Source organism: Cololabis saira, chromosome 8 (genome assembly GCF_033807715.1).
Source record: "Cololabis saira isolate AMF1-May2022 chromosome 8, fColSai1.1, whole genome shotgun sequence".
Lineage (NCBI taxonomy): Eukaryota > Metazoa > Chordata > Actinopteri > Beloniformes > Belonidae > Cololabis > Cololabis saira.
This window is the reverse complement of record NC_084594.1, coordinates 33,794,194-33,810,938: the sequence shown is the minus strand read 5'-3', so window position 1 is coordinate 33,810,938 and position 16,745 is coordinate 33,794,194. Positions and strand designations below refer to the sequence as shown.

At 41.7% G+C, this 16,745-nt stretch overlaps 2 protein-coding genes and 1 pseudogene across 2 annotated transcripts in view; 2 read left to right on the top strand and 1 right to left on the bottom strand.

Annotated features, from left to right (window-relative positions):
* The window catches only part of LOC133448889 (ataxin-7), a 44,356-nt gene extending 39,025 nt beyond the window's left edge, over nt 1-5,331 (bottom strand). The window contains 1 exon segment of the mRNA XM_061727844.1: nt 5,190-5,331. The gene's annotated coding sequence lies outside the window, so the exon portion shown is untranslated.
* LOC133449170 (THO complex subunit 7 homolog) lies at nt 1,339-4,603 on the top strand (annotated as a pseudogene).
* A 3,436-nt stretch (nt 5,332-8,767) lies between the features above and the next one.
* LOC133449515 (THO complex subunit 7 homolog) lies at nt 8,768-16,542 on the top strand. Its single transcript, XM_061728675.1, has 8 exons — nt 8,768-8,822; nt 9,062-9,182; nt 15,509-15,636; nt 15,744-15,830; nt 15,938-15,995; nt 16,077-16,143; nt 16,238-16,307; nt 16,389-16,542. Exons 1-8 carry the CDS (start codon nt 8,804-8,806, stop codon nt 16,448-16,450), a joined length of 612 nt encoding a protein of 203 aa, XP_061584659.1. The 5' UTR covers nt 8,768-8,803; the 3' UTR covers nt 16,451-16,542.
* Nucleotides 16,543-16,745: the final 203 nt, after the last annotated feature.

Genomic DNA, 16,745 nt, shown 5'->3' with positions numbered 1-16,745 from the left:
CGCACCTACCCTCACCTATGGTCATGAACTTTGGGTAGTGACCATAAGGATAAGATACAAGCGGCCGAGATGAGTTTCCTCCGCAGGGTGGCTGGACGCTCCCTTAGAGATAGGGTGAGGAGTTCGGTCACCCGGGAGGAGCTCGGAGTTGAGCCGCTGCTCCTTCACATTGAGAGGAGTCAGCTGAGGTGGCTTGGGCATCTGTACCGGATCCTCCTGGACGCCTCCCTAGGGAGGTGTTCCAGGCATGTCCCATCAGGAGGAGACCCCGGGGAAGACCCAGGACACGCTGGAGAGACTATGTCTCTCGGCTGGCCTGGGAACGCCTCGGACTCCCCTAGGAAGAGCTGGATGAAGTGTCTGGGGCGAAGGAAGTCTGGGCATCTCTGTTGAGACTGCTGCCCCCGCGACCCGGTTCCGGATAAGCAGTGGAAAATGGATGGATAGATGGTTATGGCTGTGGACAGGAGGGACCTCCTGCAGGTGTCTCTGACTGAAGACACTATGTTGTTAAATCACTGTTTTGGGAAGAAAATGCTCAGTGTTGTCCATTATCTTTTCATTTTTGAAGCATCATTCTTTGCACAATCATCACCAGAGGCTCCAGAACAGTCCCCAGAACAGAGCCAGCTTTATTTATCAGTTTGTTCAACTTTCTTTCCCCGATGCTGCTACCCCAACAGATGAAATGTTACTTTCGTTAATAGGTGTATATAAGATATGTTACATTTCCTGCATACACTTAACGACCAACGCTTCCTCAAGAAATATGCGCTCTGTCACTTGTGCAAAGCATCACTGTTGTATCTCCAGCCCAGTTTTTTGTCAAGGTGAACACTGAGGTATTTATGAACTCCTCCATCTCCCATGATGGAAATAGTGTTTGACATATTCCCTGCCCCTCCTGAAATCCCTATTGTCTTGTTTACATTCAAGATGAGATGATTGTTTCCACACCATGCCACAAAGCGGTCCACCAGTTCGCCACTGATACATGCAGCAACTGTAGTCATCAGAGTATCTCTGCAGATAGGACTCTCACTTGTGCTAGACATCTGAGATCTATAGAGTGAAGAGGAATGGTGAGAGTATAATCCCTTGGGGTGCTCTTGTGATGCTGATCACTTGATCAGAAACACAACCATTCAGTCATACGAACTGGTCTGTTTTTGCCAGCTATTCAGTAATCTAGGCATTCGTAGCGGGATCCACTTGTCTTCTGCAGTTTCTTACACAGTAAAACAGGCCAAACTGTGTTAAATGCAATGGAGATATCAAAGAACACAATCCTCACAGCACTGCCTGCTTTTTCCTGTGACTGTGGGTTCGTTGAAGCAGATGTATGATAGTGCCTTCAACTCCATGACAATGAGCAAACTGCAGTGGGCTGTAAAAAGGTGTTTGTGTGCGTGCTCACTGCGCAGGTGGGCCAATAAGTCTCTCCAGGGCTATCATTATGTGCGATGTTAGAGCTACAGGCTTATTGTCGTTAAAGACAGACTGATGAGATTTTGTCAGTACTGGAACAAGGCAATATGTCTTGCACAGCACTGCAACCTTCTCCTGGCTCAGCTAATATTGAAGAGTGTCTGCAGAATCCTACATACTGTAGTTGGTCTGCACAGACATTCTGGACTCTGGGTCTGACACCATCTGGACCTGCAGCTTTGTCCAGTCTCTCTCCAACTGCCTCTTCACCTAACGTCTAAAGACGGCCAGGCAAGAGGGGGATGCAGAGGAGACAGCACCATCTCCTGGTTGGGGACAATCATAAGGCAGCACCAAGAGGATCCATAACTGAGGTGGAAGCTTAAGACAGTTGAGGTGTGGCAGGGAAGCTGTGGGTCAAAGTTGGGGCCCAGAGATGAGGATGCTGAGGATGTTTCTGTACTGAACCTACTGAAGAATATGCTCATTTTATTGGCTCCGTCCAGATTTCCATCCATCTGATCTTCCTTCTGCTTAAAGTCGATGAGCTTTTTCATTCATGACTACATATCTCTGGTGAGATGTTCTGCCTGAGCTTACTCTCCAGCTTTTGACTGTATACATCCTTATTGTTTCTAATCTTGACTTTAAGTTGTTTTTGTACACTAATTCCCCATCTCCCTCCCAGAAAGCTCTTGTTTTTTCTCTCTAATTAGAAAAGCAAGACAGCGTTTTTCAAATACTGCTTTTGCATTTTGGCTTAGGTGTGTTGACTAAAGGCTGAGGTATGGTTCTGCGTCACACCGACGCAGAGCACACGCCGCAGCCGTGACGCCGTGCTGAACCCTTCTGACTTCTCCGTCTCTCCATTTGGTCGCGGTGCAGTACCCCCCGCGGCCACTAGTTAGCGATCTTTTTCTGAATGGTTTATCCGACTTTTTCCGGTCACAGTAAATCAAAGAAATAAGGACAACTATTGTGCAAAAAACAAAAACAAAAAAAATCACACATAAACGAAGAAAAGAGCCCTGGAAGTTCACTACTGATTCAAACCGGAAACCGGAAATGCTTCGCTTTCAAACGAACCAATCACAGCCCTCTCGGTCTGCGAGTGGACGGCGTCTCCTCGACGCGTAGTTACAATTTTCGGGAGGTGCACGTCAGTGACGGCGCAGGTGACGGTGTGTCCTCTGCGTCGATCCAAACCACACGCCGTAGGCACGGCGTCATTTTGACGCAGAAGCATAACTGAGCCTTTAGTCAACAAACCTACAAACAGACAGATATATTGTCATGTGTTTGTATTTAGCTAACCTTCATACCTCTTAGGGACCATGATACCTGATACATAAAACAGTACCTCTAATTAAAGATTCTGCTTGGCCATAAATGATTGTAGCAACCATGAAACTACAGCCAAAAAGCTAGATCGCAACTTTTTTCAAGGTAGATGGTTTGCAAACAGGGATGTTTTTAATAATAATAGAGAGATTATTAACCGTTTCAATTAAATTTACAATTAACAACACATTTAGATGAATGCCTGAATTTATATTGAAAAAAAATATATATATATAATGGCTAAAATGTTCCTTGTATATATTTTCCACTTATTGCAAAAGATTTTGATTGCAATCAGTGTCATAATATGATTACGTTGACATTTGTATATTGTTATGTAAAAATGTCACTAAAAATGTCAATTCAGTGATCACAAAAATTTGTGATCACGGATTTTGTCAAATAAAATGTTTCTACATTTTGCAAGACTTTAATAGGTGTATTTGTTCCTAAAAACCTAAAACTTGAAGTTATTTTAAGGCACAGTTTTAGCTGAAAGGGTATCGTAGCTTAGTTACATGAGGTCAGTAGTTTAATATCTGGCCCTACAGAGTCCACAATATTGAATCATTTTAGAGAAATTGTCTCCAATTTTTATTACTTGTGTGTATGTGTTTGAATTTCACAAAAAGTCCTTTACATCTGGAATAAACAGGTGCAGTATGAAAGGCTGCTTGAAAGACAGAATGTTACTTGTAATATAAACTACCTTTGGGTGACTAATACGACAAGAAAAGTCTCGCTGTAAGTTTTTGGTTTAAATTTGAGAGACAAATTTGAATGGAATTTGATTAAATGATGACAACGTGATCCCAGTAAAAATGTGTTGAATCGATGTCTTTTGCAGATACATTTGGTACTTTGGTGTTCCATCACACTGATTGTGTTAAACAACAGTAACAGAACACTGACTGAAAAGTCATCATCATCGTTAATAGCGGCTAGATCTTTGAAACTACAGTTACCTGCTAGTGAGTGGCCACTACAGTCTCATAATATAAACACAACACTATCCCCAGTTCAGCCAATACAGAACCGCTGTCGGTGCTCTGTGTTAAAGGCCACAAGTGTCAGAACTGAGGCTTATATAAGTTGACTACAGGAGATGTAAGTTCATGACCAGCTACCAGCACCTGGAGGTTACCGACGGGAGAATGAAATAATCTCAGATTCTAAAAAAGATAATCAGAGAGCAAAGAGCATACGAAAAAATCGTCAAGGTAAGGATATGTCATTTTTCTCTTTTCCAGAATATGACGCTTTAGCAAAGATAATCCCGACAGGCATGAAACCCTCAAGTAAGCGTCAAGCCAAATACCAATTAAGGGATTTTGTGATAGACATATTTGTGAATTCAATTTTACTTTGTATGCTTTTAGGCAATTGGAGGCTCTCGACAAAGAACTTCAGCAACTGTCTCACATCAAGGAGAATGTGGACGCAAAAGGTAAAACCAAACGCAGTCAACACCTCTAATATTGGGTGTTTCAGTTGTGTTACATTTGTTGTGTTTTTCTAATATTTTTATTTTTTTTTCAATTAGTTGGAGCTGAGGAAGAAGCAGTTTCATGTGCTTCTCACTACCATTCAGGAACTACAACATACACTTGAGAGTGAGTACTTTCCTCAGTAGTGGCTGACGTCTACAACAAACCTGAAACTTAAATTGTTTTTCTTTTTTCTACCTTTCGTAGATGATGAGAAGTCAGACAATGATGACAACCATCAAGGGAGCCCTGCAGAGAATGGAGAATGATCCAGACTGAAAACTGTAGCTTTTAAATGAGTTTGGGGTTGTCTGAGAATCCTTTTGTATGTATTTTTGAATAAAGTTCACTTGTTCTTTTATGTTTTTGCTCATAACTCGCACATTCATTTCCCCTCACCTTTTTTAAATATTACATGATAAATCAAAGTTACCAGGTCGATAAAGAGTCAATAACTGAAATTAGCTGTATGCACAAGAAAGGTCAGTGTGATACAAATAAATAAAATAAAAAAAGAAGCAAGACATATTTGTGCATTCAATTTTACTTTGTATGCTTTTGGGCAATTGGAGTCTCTTGACAAAGAACTTCAGCAACTGTCTCACATCAAGGAGAATGTGGATGCAAAGGTAAAACCAAACGCAGTCAACACCTCTAAGCCGCTGGTTCAGCCCCGTCCTCCTCTACAACTCCTGGATTACACCCTCACTACAGGCTGGCGAGCCCATGGTCCCTCATGTAACTTATATACTGAAACAGGAGCTCAGCCCCGCTGCAGAGCCCGGTGCTTGTGTGTGGGGACCATGGTGGGGACAGCGGACTGTCACCGTGCAGCGCTAGCGCTAGCCTGCTAGCCCCACCAGCCATGACGAGCGTCCGCGGGGGAAAAACACTGACAACACCGCACAAGTCCGCCGCCAACGGCACTCTCACCGTGGCTCCGGGCGCTCTGGGTCCCACTGTGACACCGGGGCGAGGTATCGCTGCGATGCTCGGGGCGAGCGAGACAGAAGACGGCGGGGAAGAAGCGGGTGCCGAGCTCAGCCTGTGAGGAGGTCTCCACCTGGCGCGGCCATGTCTGTTTACCAGACTGCATTCTGGGTAGGCGACGTCATTGCGCGGGCACGCGCCGAGCCCGCGGGTGCACGTCAGCGAAAACAAACAAACACACGGGGGCGCGGAATCCATCCCTGATGTTGGGCTGAGGATGGTTTTATTCAGTACTGGAGTTGAGGGTGGATGAGGGGGGATGGCATCCCCCCCTGAAATAAAAATGGTCAAAATCCTCCCCCTGTAAAACTGCCATCCCCCCTTTCCATCCCTTATGTCATTTCATCATGAATGTGGTTTTACTGCTATTTCAACATTTAGAGTCATCACCAGAAAAATAACACCAGAAAAATGTGACAAATTTCACCTGTTTCAGGTAAATTTTCACTTGAAATAAGTAGGAAAATCTGCCAGTGGGACAAGACCGTATATATCATTGATTTTTACTGTTTCCATTATTTTTATATTTTTAAATGTTTTTATATGATCATTTTTATTTTGTACTCTTATTTGTTGATATTTTTATCTTTTTATTTTTCATATGCCTACGACTCGTGCAACATTTTTACCTTTTTATATTCATATATTCAATTTTTATATTCCTTTTTACATTATCCTATCTTAGTAGTTGTTCTGTGGAGGAAATTGGAACTGAATTTTGTGAGGGTTATGTTTTATATCACTGCACTTAAATATTTGTGTTTGTTGTTTCTTATTGGTACTGTTACTGTAAAGCACCTTGAGCTGCGACTTTCGTCTGAAAGGTGCTATATAAATAAAGTTTATTATTATTATTATTATTATTATTATTATTATTATTATTATTATTATTATTATTATTATTATTATTATTATTATTATTATTATTATTATTAAGATTTATCTTCTTTTTACAAGCAAAAAAATCTTGTTGCACTGGCAGATTTTTCTACTTATTTCCAGGGAAAATCTACTTGAAACAGGTAAAAATTGTTGTTTTTTCCAGTGATGAGTCTCTTGTTTTAAGTGTAATGAGATTTTCTTTTACTAAAATGAGATTTTAACTAGAAATAAGACAAATATTCTTGTTAACATTGTGAGTTTTTGCAGTGATCCATTTTACTTATCCTGTGAAGGACAAAGTCATATTGATAAGTTCAGAAAACTATTTTTTATTGTTGTGTTTTGATGTATTTGATGTAAGCCCAGTGGATATTTAAAGCTTACAGAAGGCTGCATTTAACTGCTGCTATGTCATTCCTGCAGTATTTCTGCAGGTGTTTTGGTCACTGCTATTATTTGTAATATATTATATTATTTGTAATCAGCACAAATTATCTGTCCCCATATGATACAATCCACCATCCCCCCTGATTGTTTTTTTTACAACTCGAGTACTGGTTTTATTGTCTGTGGTGTGAAGTGAAGACAGACACCGTCAGGACCATAACGAGGACCGTAAACGCAGCACAGGGACAGTGACTAACACTAGGTCCAGTAATGATATGAAAGATAGTACAAACATTTACACAATCAGAAATTCATGTTTGAAATCAAATTAGGATTGTTAATTACTGAGAATGGAGAAGGGGTAGGATTAAATAAGCACATGCTTCTTTCTACTCCTTTTCCGACATGGTAACATTGTTTTATTTTTTTTGTTGTTTTGACTATTTTGACTTGTGTGTTGTTTTTATGTTTTCTCATGTTCGGAATAAAGCTTACATTCATTCATCCTTAATTCATTCATCATTCATTCACGTTTACTCGAGCGTATTTAAAACATTCAACTATCATTACATTTTTAAATAATCAATATTTTATGTTAGAATATTTCTGAACGATATGTTGGACTGAGTTGACCTCACAGTCTTTGACTAAATGTAATCCATCCAATGAACTTTTTAAATAGATAATATTGAAAGAATGCCAGTTTTCAAAGATTAAAGCAAGCACACAAATGGCTTTACTTTATGTATGTTACATGAATGAATTAATGAATGAATGAATGAATGAATCAATGAATGAATCAATCAATCAATCAATCAATCAATCAATCAATCAATCAATCAATCAATCAATCAATCAATCAATCAATTTATTTCAGACAACTACCACAAAAGTGATTGGTAAACAGTATTTACAAAAGAACAATCCCAAACAACATATACATATTCACCAGTATTAGCTCATCATCACAATATACATTCATATATACATTTGTACATAATTAGAATTTGTATACATTCCGGTATGAAATTGATTGATGCAAATTGTCTGAAAAGGGGTATGATAATAAATGTTACATCATAATATAACTAGCTAGGTACTGGTAAAAACAGGAATTTCAACCTATAGTATCTAATTAGGTTTGATACATAATGTTCATAAAATCCTGATATTGCTTTGTCCATTATATCTTCATATATGCAGAAATGTATCAGTTTTTTTTCTGTTACATATTAAAATGATTTTTCTCTGTACATTCATTTTTCATTTCTGTGAATAATATAGAAGAAGGAGATGATCAAACTGAATATCACCCACAAAATCAAGTTTGAATGCACAGTTCAGGAAAAAAAGACGTATCTTAAATCTTGCAATGACTAGCTTATTTAACCCTTCAAACCCTGACATGTGCAATAATATTTCTACTCTCATTTATTTTATTATTTTTTTTATTTTTTATTGAGTAAAACCATTTCCTTTATTTCTTTCTTTTTTGCTAATGGGGTAGTATACAGGTTTCAGAAATGGGCATATTAAATATAATATATCTGGTATTATAAACTTAAAAAGAACTGACCAAATAGATTTGCTTTGGTTTTGGCAGTGGTTTTAATATTTCTTACATAGAAGTGATTTGCTTCACACAGATGCATGGACTGTGACTTACATAGGAAGTTCCAACCTGCTGCAGTCCGATAAATACACATTTAAACAGTTTCTTCACCCAAAAAAAGAATACATTTGATCCTAGAGTTCAAGTCAAAAACACAAAACCATGTCAGAGACATTTCATTAAGACTTTGGAACATTGTGTAATCTCAAATGAATGTAGGCTACAGAATAAGTATAATTTAATAAAGTCAACAACACATACCTAAATCAATAAAACCAATAAAATAATAAAATAAATACAATCTTCTTCTTCTTTCTGCTCCCTTTCTTCTTCTTTCTGCTCCCTTTTCATTCACAATTTATGAACATTTGTATTTGTATTGAATTGTTTGTTTTATTTTTTGAATGAAATAAAGAATAAAATGAAAATGAAATGAATGAAAAACCCAGCCACAATTTACTTAATTTGGTATTAGCAGAGCAATGTGCAGGGTCCGGGAATGCCACTGTAATGCTGCTGTTTGGAATGAGCTCGTTCTCGTCCAGATTCAGCAGCGTGTGTACGGCGAAGGTCAAAGGTGCAATAGCGGCTCCACACCAGCAGGCGGCGCTGACGCGCTAAACCGCCACAGTCCACCGGAAGTAAAAAGAATAACAACAACACGCACAGCGGCAATATGGGGGCAGTCACAGACGGTAACTGTTCGATTTATGGATTTAAACTCTGGTTTTAAAGTAGCCAACTTCTGAGATTGTAAAGTATTAGCATCTATTTGTTTGTGTAATGAAGGACAAGGTCGTTTTTCGGAGACCAGCCCTGTTATTCGCCCTGTTATTCGCCCTGTTAGCCATTCATGGGTTAGCTCCGTGGCTAGCAGGTTAACGCGGCGTGTCTGGTTCAAGCTGTTCATTTGCCTGTTTCCTCTGTATCATAGATGAAGTCATACGGAAACGTCTTCTTATCGACGGCGATGGAGCTGGAGATGACCGACGAATCAATCTCCTGCTCAAGAGTTCCACCAAATGGTGCAACTCGCCCTGGACGCCCGAGGAAGGGTGAGTTTACGGTGATTCATGGTCCCGCGTTACACCGACGCAGAGCCTACGCCGTAGGTCTGCGTCGGTGTAACGCGGATTGATTGATTGATTGATTGATTGATTGATTGATTGATTGATTGATTGAAGAATGTATTAGAAGAATTGCATAGGATCAGGTACAGTTTCATGACAGTACAGATTCGCTGATACAAAGTCAACTAAAAGGCATTATTCCAAGAAAGCATTACACTTGTTTACATTGGAGACCTTTTTTTTAACTCGTATAACATTGAATGACATACAGGTAAGAAGCAGTACTTTGTAGGGAAGATTGTAAAAAAAAAAAAAAAAAAAGAAAAGGGGGGAATTACTGTTATTTGGCACCGAGAGAGACTAAAAAGGGGATGAGACTAAACTAGGTAATACAAAACAAAAGCAGAAAAAAAAACAAGAAGCAATAATCAGAAGGAACAGCGGGATGTGCAGTAGAGGCTTTGGGCCAATCTCAATTCTCCTTCACTCGCCCTTCTTTTCTCCACTCGCACTTCTTTTCTTCCCTAAGCCCTAAAAAAGAAGGGGGAGATTTTAGGGCACTTGAGATCTAGGGCACTTGGCCCAGGTGCCTGTCCCAATTCTCCCCCTACCCCTCGTTTTCATCCCTTCCCTGATCAGGAAGCTGAGAGCCAAAAGCTGTTTTAATTTCAGCTGTAGCGCTGTTAATATGGCACTTTATTAAGTTTTAATATTTTTCAGGTATAATGGTAACCTTAAGATCCGCAACCGGGGCTCAGTTTATCCAAATAACGCCTGTTAAGAAATTTGACCCGATGTTTTCGGAGATGAGAAGAGCCGCCGGCCCCGGGGAGCAGCCTCATCTCACAGCCCGAGAAGAGACGTGATCGCTGGGTCAGGCTGCTCCGTCAGCCCCGGGAGAGACACTCTCTCCCGGGACGCAGCTCTGTTGAGAATCACGCCGGCTGAAATAAATCATTTAGGAATATGTTGGTTTAATAGATTAAATCTAACAGTTGTAGCTACGCCTGTTAAGAAATTTGCTCCGAAATTTAGAGATTTCTGTCTGCCGGGTCCGGAGCTTGGGTCCGCGTTAAATCGACGCAGAGCCTACGGCGTAGGTTGCGTAACCTCCGCCGTAGGATCTGCGTTGGTGTAACGCGGAACCATAAATCCCTTTATTCTGGCGTGATCTTCCGCAACTTTATCTGAAAGTGTGTAAATTACCCAGATAACAGCTGGATTACTTTGTGGTTTCTGAAGACTATTATATCAGAAACATCCAAAACAAATCTGACGAGTCACAGGATTATTTCTCTCTATTTCTCTGAGACCAGTCTGCCTGTTTGCCTTCGGTCGGCGAGTCAAATCGACGCAGAGCCTCTTTTTTTCATACCCCCTCGCTCGCCAAGTCAGCATCTGAAATCCCTCGATTTGAAGGGGCTATTCTCAGCCCCTAGCCCTCGTTATGCCCCCTCCCCCTAGGTGAAAAGAGGAATTGGGACACCACTACCTTCACGGGAACGCGCAAAAGTTAGGGTTAGGGAAGAAAAGGAGGGCGAGGGGGAGTATTGGGACGCACCCTTTGATTATTCCCAGTTACGAGTAGCAGCCTCCTGTAGGTGGCTTTTTAGGGCAGACTTGAAGGAGATTAGGGATTTGCTCTCTTTTATGGCTGTCGGTAAGGAATTCCACATGTTGGTAGAATAGGATGCAAACGAATATGAACCTTTCTTGGAGTTTACCCTGGGCTGAACGTGATTTGTGGAGCTGCCTCTAGTGTTATGGTGGTGAACATCTTTTACATTTTGAAAGTATTTAGACAAGTACAAGGGTATTTTGGAGGAGTGATGTATCTTGTACACCAAAATCAATGCAAGAAACTGTACTCTGTTGGCTACCAGGAGCCATCCCACGCTGAGCATATGGTTTGCTGTAAGGTGAGCCCGAGATGGAAGATTGAGCAGAAGCTTTATCAGTTTGTTTTGAGCTGTCTGGAGCTTGGTTTTCAGAGCCTTATGGCACTTTTCCACTAGTATCGGCTCAGCCCGGCACGGCTCGGCGCGGCTTTACACGGTACCACACATGTGTTTTCGCACTGCCAGGGGAGAAGCGGGCAGGTTTGGGTGAAGCTGCTGTGACGTACTCGATTGCGCAACCGCTTTGTTCATGACGGCGCTGATGAATCAGCTGGAGCCGGGAGCGGCTGAGAGTAAAACAGCCCGTCTACATCCCTTTTTTAATTTTTTCTCGACAGCCACCAGGTTTATGAACATCTGCACTTCAGAGTTGGATCACCAAACAGACGTTTTGCGCTGTATAATAAAATCGCCGCGAGCCGCGAGTCCCCTCGCGCTGACTCCATGGATGTATTATGACTCCCGCTTCCTGATTCAAACGTTTGACGGCCCCGCCCCCCGACCAATCAAAGGCGCGGAGGGTGGTGACGTCCCCGCCCCCCGACCAATCGGTGGCGAGGAGGTGGTGACGTCAGAAATAGTCCCTTCTCAGCCCGCTTTCAGAACCTCACTGAAATGGTTACAGAAAAAAGTATCGGTTTGGAGCGCCTCTACCCGTCTCAGCCCTAGTGCGAAAGCGCAAAACGGGTAGAACCGAGCTAAGGTGATCCTAATGCAAAAGCGCCATTAGTGGCGTCACGGTACCAGACATGAACTCCATAATCAAAGTGAGGTTGAATGATTGCCCTTGCCAAAATCTTCAGTGTTCAAACCTTATTTTGTTTATATTTTTTTATTTATCCTTTATTTATCCAGGAAAGTCCCATCGAGATACAATATCTCTTCTGCCAGGGAGTCCTGGTCAAGATGGCAGCAGAAAAATTAATTCAGTTTCATATAAAAGAAAATACATACAAGGACAAGTAACTTTACAAAAAAATAAAAACATATCAAAACAAGAAACAAACAAACATAAAACATACAAGGATCAGAAAGCTAAAAAGAATTCATGACAAAGAATGACACTTGAATAAAAACAATGACATTGTTCTGTGAAAACTGATTTTAACATATGTTTTAACATTTTAAGAGAGGGTAAATATTTAAGGTTGAGTATGTGTTGTAGCTCTTTCCAAGCTTGCGGTGCATAAAAGGAAAAGGCGATTTACCAACTCTGTTCGAGTGCTTGGGACCACGAGGAGAATTTTCTCTGATCTAGTGTTATCGCTACTAGAGTAATATTTTAATACATTGGATATGTACAGCGGTAGTTTACCCAGTAATGCTTTTGCAATAAATATTAACATATGTGTTTTTCTCCTTAGACTCAGTGAAGTCCATTCAACCATTTGATACAAATTACAATGATTTGTACGTGCACTTGAACCAGTTACAAACCGCAAGGCAGCATGATAGACTACATCCAGTTTTTTCAAAAGAAATGAAGATGCATGCATGTAAATTACATCACCATAGTCTAATACTGACAAAAAGGTACTTTGTACCAATCATTTTCTAGCAGCAAAGGGAAAACATTTTTTTTTGCACGAAAATAAAAACCTAACTTTGGTCTGAGCTTTTTTAGGAGGCTATCAATATGAACATCAATACCATAAATCAGCCTTTACGGCGTCCAGCCTGGGACACGCGTCCTCCGCCTCTCTGCTGTCTTTCCCTGAGAGGGACAGTGCATTTACTTATAAGAAGAATCCTTGTTTAATGTACCGTAATTTCGCGACCATTCGGCGCACCGTGTGGAAAGGCGCACCCTCATTTTTGTGTGTCATTTTTAGATTTAAAACATACATATGGCGCACCGACCCAAAAGGCGCAGTCTACAGAGCAGAGCTGCACACACGCGTGCCGCAAAACACGCCGGCCGGAAGACACACGCACCCGCTGCAGAACGCACACACATGCAGAACGCACACACAAGCACACAAGCGCTTATTTAAAAAATAGAGCGGGAGCAAAACCTCTGTTTCTGCATTAAAGAGCTCCGCTAATTCAGCTGCGCCAGTCCGAATTTCCTCGGTGTCAGACACTTTCTGCACAACAGTAAATAAACTTTTCATACCCCGTTGTGCGGATCCTCCACCGCGCAGAGCCCGTCTCTCCCCAGCGGGGTGGAGCAGCGCGCGTCACAGCGGCTTTAACCGGGAATGTGACCTGTTCGGACCGGCTGGGACCGAAGCCACCCACCTGTATGTGAGCAAGGGCTCCCGGGGAAAGACCAGCGGCCTTTCGGCCGGATCTGCCCCGGGGATGGTGCGCCCTGGCCCGGCAAACCCGCGGCGGGAGCCTGGCGGCTCCTGAGCGCATCCTCTGCATCTTGGTTACCGGAGATCAAACCGACAGATTTGCCTGAAAATCTCGCAGGGTGAAGTTGGTCCGACCTGGGACAGACCCCTGAAATCCCTGCTCCTAAAGCGGGTGGGAACCAGGAGAATTTGATCTGATCCAGCTTCGGGAACCTGGAAGTCGGGTTGCAGCAGCGCGCGTCACAGCGGCTTTAACCGGGAATGTGACCTGTTCGGACCGGCCGACACCGAAGCCATCCACCTGTATGTGAGCAAGGGCTCCCGGGGAAAGACCAGCGGCATTTCGGCCGGATCTGCCCCGGGGATGGTGCGCCCTGGCCCGGCAAACCCGCGGCGGGAGCCTGGCGGCTCCTGAGCGCATCCTCCGCATCTACCGGAGATCAAACCGACAGATTTGCCTGAAAATCTCGCAGGGTGAAGTTGGTCCGACCTGGGACAGACCCCTGAAATCCCTGCTCCTAAAGCGGGTGGGAACCAGGAGAATTTGATCTGATCCCGCTTTGGGAACCTGGAAGTCGGGTTGCAGCAGTGCGCGTCACACGCGCTGCAGAACACAGAACACACACGCACGTGTGCTTATTTAAAAAATAAAGCGGGAGCAAAACTTATTTTGATTGTACTTTATTTCACTTTACCGTACACATCAAGCAAATCCTTCAAACTCTTCATCTTCTGTATCTGCATTAAACAGTGCTGCTAATTCAGCTGCGCCAGTCCCATATTCCTCGCTTTCAGAGTCACTTTCTGTGTCCTGCGGCCCCTCTGAAATGCCGGCTTTTGCAAACGCCCGAACAACAGTCCCAGCAGATATATTAGCCCACGCATCAACAATCCACGTGGAAACTGTGGCATAACTGGCCCGCCGCTGCCGTCCGCTCTTGGTGAAGCTGTGCTCCCCCTCAGTCATCCATCTCTCCCACGCCGCCCGCAGCCTCACCTTGAACGGCCGGTTCACACCGACATCCAGCGGTTGGAGACAACAATGTTCTGCGTGAAGCACATACCTGTCCCTTTATACACCCCCCCTTCCCCCTCAATCACGTCCGCAAACCATGGGTGCTTCACACCCCCCACCTTCCCCCTTTAACGTCTGTGGCTGGTGTCATTCACGTCCGCAGACCACGGGTGCTTCACACACCCCCCCTTCCCCCTTGTCTGTGGATGGTCTCCTTCACGTCCGCAGCTCCCCCCGGGCTTCACCCAAAGCATAGATATGGCGCACCGTTTCATAAGGCGACCGGCACATTTTAAAAAAAAAAAAAAAAAAAAAAAAAAAAGGGCGCCTTATGGTCGCGAAATTACGGTATATCAGATCAAATGGTCACAGGACATATTGTATAAACCGAAATTAAGAATATTTAGTGTGATTAAAAAGTTGTTATAGCTGTGAAAAGTATGTTTGTGCCTCGTTATCTAAAAGACAACGATCACTATGTGCCCAAATCCGTTCTGGAATCTTGCCTCTGCACCTTGAGACAGGACGTTATCGGGGGTCCCAGAAGAAGAGCGGATTTGTCCTTACTGTGATATTAATGATATTGAAAATGAGTTCCATTTTGTATTTTATTGTCCTCTGTATCATGTGTTGCGTCAGAAATTATTTGATAGGTGTAAGAATTTGGATTTGATGTGGATAAGTGATGCTGAAAGGCTCAAATGGATTTTTGATTATAAAGTATTTGCACTTGCTGACTATTTAGAGAAAGCGTGGGATAAACGAAGAAAAGTAACATATATGTGAAAATATCCATTCTGGTTTTGTTGGGGAGAAAGAAATATTTTTATTTTATTTATTTTTTAATTTGATTTATTTATTTTGTTTTTCTGGTGTACATTGTGTAGTTCCCAATTAAGTGAGTGTGATATTGTATATTGATGATTTTCTGTTTCTGGTGTCTTATAATCCTGTAAGCAGGCATGGGTCTTTGGACATGACACAAAAATAAAACTCATTCATTCATTCATATAATGAAATGTGCCATGTAATTAAATATCATCTGCCAAATAATTAAGTTTCAAAATCTGTGTTAAACCGACCTGTATTTGTTTGCAGGTTTACGCAGTACCAGAGGATGTTGGGCACTCTGGCCCAGTGTGAGTTTTCTATGGGGAAGACTTTGATGGTTTATGACATGAATCTTCGAGAAATGGAGAACTACGAGACGATTTATGCTAATATAGGTAGGGATTCATGTTTTTTTTGTTTTGTTTAAAAAAATCCTGCTTTAAAAAAAATACACTGCTGTTTAAAACTTCTAATTTCTATAATCGACTTGTCTCTATTGCAGAACAAAACATCACATCTGCACATGAAAAGATCGCAGAATGTAAAAAAGATATTCAGAGAGCAAAGAGGATACGAAAAAATCGTCAAGGTAAGGATATGTAATTTATTTTCAAAAGGTTTACTGATTGTTCATTTTTTCTTCTCAGCTTTTACAATATTTTTGTTTTAAAAAGCCACATGTTTTCTCTTTTCCAGAATATGACGCTTTAGCAAAGGTAATCCAGCAACATCCCGACAGGCATGAAACCCTCAAGTAAGCGTCAAGCCAAATATCAATTAAGGGATTTTGTGATAAACATATTTGTGCATTCAATTTTACTTTGTATGCTTTTAGGCAATTGGAGGCTCTTGACAAAGAACTTCAGCAACTGTCTCACATCAAGGAGAATGTGGATGCAAAGGTAAAACCAAACGCAGTCAACACCTCTAATATTGGGTGTTTCAGTTGTGTTACATTTTTGTGTTTTTCTAATAATACCTCTTTTTTTCACTTAGTTGGAGCTGAGGAAGAAGCAGTTTCATGTGCTTCTCACTACCATTCAGGAACTACAACATACACTTGAGAGTGAGTACTTTCCTCAGTAGTGGCTGACGCCTACAACAAACCTGAAACTTAAATAGTTTTTCTTTTTTCTGCCTTTCATAGATGATGAGAAGTCAGACAATGATGACAACCATCAAGGGAGCCCTGCAGAGAATGGAGAATGATCCAGACTGAAAACTGTAGCTTTTAAATGAGTTTGGGGTTGTCTGAGAATCCTTTTGTATGTATTTTTGAATAAAGTTCACTTGTTCATTTATGTTTTTGCTCATAATTCGCACTTTCATTTTCCCTCACCTTTTTTATATATTACATGATAAATCAAAGTCACCAGGTCAATAGTCAATTAAATTAGCTGTATGCACAAGAAAGGTCAGTGTGATAGAATAAAATAGAAGCAGAAGATTGTGTTGAAAAGAAAAGTATTAGTTATTGGAGATCAGATAAGGTGTGAAGTGTTTT

Coding starts and splice junctions, on each gene's coding strand:
- LOC133449515 (XM_061728675.1), top strand. Junction 9,183..15,508: donor CCCTGGACGCCCGAGGAAGG/GTGAGTTTACGG, acceptor ATTTGTTTGCAG/GTTTACGCAGTACCAGAGGA. Junction 16,308..16,388: donor ACTACAACATACACTTGAGA/GTGAGTACTTTC, acceptor TGCCTTTCATAG/ATGATGAGAAGTCAGACAAT.